Source organism: Fulmarus glacialis, unplaced genomic scaffold (assembly GCF_000690835.1).
Source record: "Fulmarus glacialis isolate BGI_N327 unplaced genomic scaffold, ASM69083v1 C14182127, whole genome shotgun sequence".
NCBI lineage: Eukaryota > Metazoa > Chordata > Aves > Procellariiformes > Procellariidae > Fulmarus > Fulmarus glacialis.
The window spans coordinates 1,267-4,751 of NW_009242784.1; the positions used below are offsets into that span (position 1 = coordinate 1,267).

At 43.3% G+C, this 3,485-nt stretch overlaps 1 protein-coding gene across 1 annotated transcript; it reads left to right on the forward strand.

Moving 5' to 3' along the window:
* Positions 1–305: 305 nt before the first annotated feature.
* LOC104069314 (poly(U)-specific endoribonuclease-A-like) lies at positions 306–2,723 on the forward strand (the record flags this gene model as incomplete). The annotated part of the gene is made up of 5 exons (XM_009586356.1): positions 306–417; positions 991–1,112; positions 1,198–1,310; positions 1,889–2,042; positions 2,463–2,723. Coding segments are annotated over 5 exons (762 nt in total), but the record flags the coding sequence as incomplete, so codon positions are not given.
* Between the last annotated feature and the right edge of the window lie 762 nt (positions 2,724–3,485).

Sequence of the window (3,485 nt, forward strand, 5' to 3'; positions counted from 1 at the left end):
ATGTATACAGCGTAGTAGCACAGCTGGTTACTGATCAGAACTGAGCTACCACATGGGTCATCACAATCGCCTCTGAAAATGAGTCAACAGAGAAATTTCAGGCTCTTACAGTGTCAGAGATTATGTCTTTTTTCTTTATGCTGGCAGTTCTTCTGTAATGTCTTCTCTTGTTCTGTAGGAAGACCATTCCTAACAAAAAATCCTGACAGTATTATGGGGTTTGTTTTCATTATTATAAAGGCAGGCACTGTCTCCTCGAAGGACATCTTACTTCCTTCATTGTTTTACTCTGGTGTTTCTCCTAGGGAAAAGCAGGTGCCGCACAGCAAGGTGACAGTGCTGTCCAGGACAGCGCAGCCAGACATCTGTTTCACAATGTAAATGAAGAACGCCTGAAGAGCATAAAAACTTTTGCAAGTGAGACCCGTTCTTTTGTTAATGGTGGAAATGACGTGAAGAATCTGTGTTGGTTTTTTTGTGGTTGCCTGAAATATAACATCCTATATAGTTTGGATGGTGGTGAGGATCATCAGGCCGCACGTCATTTGAAGGTAGCTTCCGCAACGTTTGCATGGAGGTTACCTGTAGCCTCAGCCTCAGGAAGAACATCCTTTTGTGCCTTAGCCAAAATCTGAATTTCTCTGTGGTTCTTCCACTATAAAGTGACATGGATGAGACTCTTGTCACTGCTTTGATGTTATTCCATGTATTGAAAAAGACGCCAAAGTCATCTTTCCTCCTTTGCTCACAGCTTCTTGCATTTCTGTTGGGGGCTATACTTCAAGGGTGTCTACAAATGTACGTTTCCGTCCCTGATTTTTCTTTTCCCTGGACAGAGTTACATTAAGCTGATTGAACAGCTGGCATAATGGGGAGCACCGTTGTCCTCTGTTCCCCCGACTCCTCTCTGAGCCACACAGTCCTGTGTCTAGCGAGGCATATGGCCTGTTCATCAGGATGAGCATGCTGAAAGGTTCTCTTTTTCTGCAGCCTTTATTTCCTTATTGGACAACTACGAGACATCAACTGGGGTAGCAGAAGTAGTGACTCCAGAAGAAAGAGTTGAAAACAATTGCTTTCTTGATGCTATCTTAGCAACAGAAGTCATGAAAGTGAGTAACACAGATCTTTTTCAGTCGCTGAAAACACTGAATTAAAAAGTAAACTCTGAATATATCTTGGTTTTCTACCCTTCAGCTAGCTCACGAATATCTGCTTAAAAAAAAACTAGCAAAGCCCAACCTTGCCGATTTCAAATATCAGCTCTATGACATCTGGTTCCAGCTCTATGCCAGGAAAGAAGGAGACAGGTATGTTTGATGGATATGGCCCCTGATAATCTCTACACTCTTCTGACTTGGGTAAATACAAGCCCGAGTGCCATCTGTTACACACAGAACTGGAAGACAGCCTCAGAATATGGCCTAAATCAGGTGTTCATTGCTCCCACACAGATCGTGTTGAAAGACTTACTGATCCGATACTAACAGTATTGACCCTTGGCGTACACCATTGGTGAACTGCCTCCAGCTGCACTTTGCGTCCCTAATCACAGGCCTTCAACCGCAGACGTTCATCCACTTTTCAGCCCACCACATCAGCCACTTCTCTAATCTGTACTTCATCAGTTTGTCTGTGAGGCTTGTACAGCAGACAGCGTCAGAAGCCTTGCTAAAATCTGGATAAGCAGCAGCGATGCATAGTAGCTAGATTTCATTGCAAGTTTTGTGCAAAGTAGAAAAGAAAGCCCAACAAATCCAGACAAATAAAAAAACCTGCTCACAAATCAACCTAAGCAAGCTTGTGCATATTCCTGCCTTTTACCTCTGCCAGTTTGAATTATTTAAACACATGAAAGACCTACATATTATTCTTTGGTTTATTACAGACCTGATTCTTGCGGTTTTGAACATGTTTTTGTTGGAGAAACAAGGCGTGGTAAACAGATCTTAGGTTTGCACAACTGGGTGCAATTTTACCTTCAGGAAAAGCACAACCAAATTGATTACAAGGGATATGTCGCTCGGAAGAACAAAACCAGGGTAAGAACAAGCAGGGTGCCTTTGCAAATAAGACAAATGGATCAGAAATAAAAACTGTGGTAATGAATCATGGCACAACGATGCAATCATAGGCTCAATTGCTATGAACCTAATTCGCCCAGGGGTATGTAAGTAGAAGAAATACTAGCATGCCCTCAAGTCCAGCTTCTTTTTTTGCAAAAACTATATTAAAAAGTAGTGCTGGTGTTCACAGCATCGCAACACTGCTGAAGCTTAATTGAGATAAATGATCGTGTACGCTCCAGAGGACAGGGGAAAAGCTGGGCTCTACCCACAGCACCCTGGCACAGCAAGGATGACTGAATCTTGCAATGGCCTCAACAATTTGGAGTCAGACATTGTATGTGTCTGGTCACAGCTATGTTGGAGATTATTCTGTTGTTTTGTTTATGCTTTCAGCCTGACAAAGATGACCAAGTTTTGAGCATCCAGTTCAGCTGGAAGGGCTCGGTCAAGCCAATTGGAAGCACCTTTATCGGTGTCAGCCCGGAGTTCGAATTTGCCCTTTACACCGTCATTTTCCTGCTGGCTGAAGAAAGAGTCACACGTGAAACAGTGAAAATAGAGGAATATGAGCTACAGATGGTTGTTTGCCGCCATGGGCACCACATTGGAACAGCATATCCAGTACTCCTCAGCACCAGTAGTGAAGACCAGTAGTTAGAGTCATCGGGCAACATGTATTTTTTTTGGGGGGCGGGGGGGGGCGGGACACAGAGCCGGACAGCACGGTAAGCTGATGTGTTGTTTTATACAACTCATTTTGAGTAAAAATGGATGACTCACTCGCTTTTGGTCTGCAATGGAGTGTTCAATCAACAGTGTGCTGTGGCTCAGCGTCTGACAAACCTTGAAACATACTGCTGCTCATATTAAAGGCTGGATCAAACTTAGATCAGCCTTCCTTCGTGCATGATAACACTGTACTTTTCAGCAGATAATGGAATTTAGGAAAAGGCTACATTAAAATTGATATTTCTCTTATTTGTTAGCTACTGCATACCTGAAAGAGCAATAACCCCACATTGGTTACACTTTGCCTTCCAGATAGGAACTTTGATTTGGCACCAGCAGAACCACCATACGTTTTCTTCTCTGCTCCTCATTTCATAAGAGGTTAATTTCAAATGCATTTTTACAATTACAGTGCCCTGGACACACGGGAAACACATTCAGATGTGAGAATGGTCATCAGATCTACCGCAAGTTGCATCGGCTTTGCCCAGGTTTTCTAGAAGCCACAGTTGGCTTTATCTCACCTAACTTTAACAGTCCGTGGTATAGACACTTGCGTTCCCATTACAGGCAGTGACGCCTGCAGCCACTTATCTGCTTGTATAGTCTGCATTAGGGTTAGATGAATGCATAATCCATTGACATCTCATTATTCTCTCTGGGGACACTGCTCCTAGTCCTGGACCT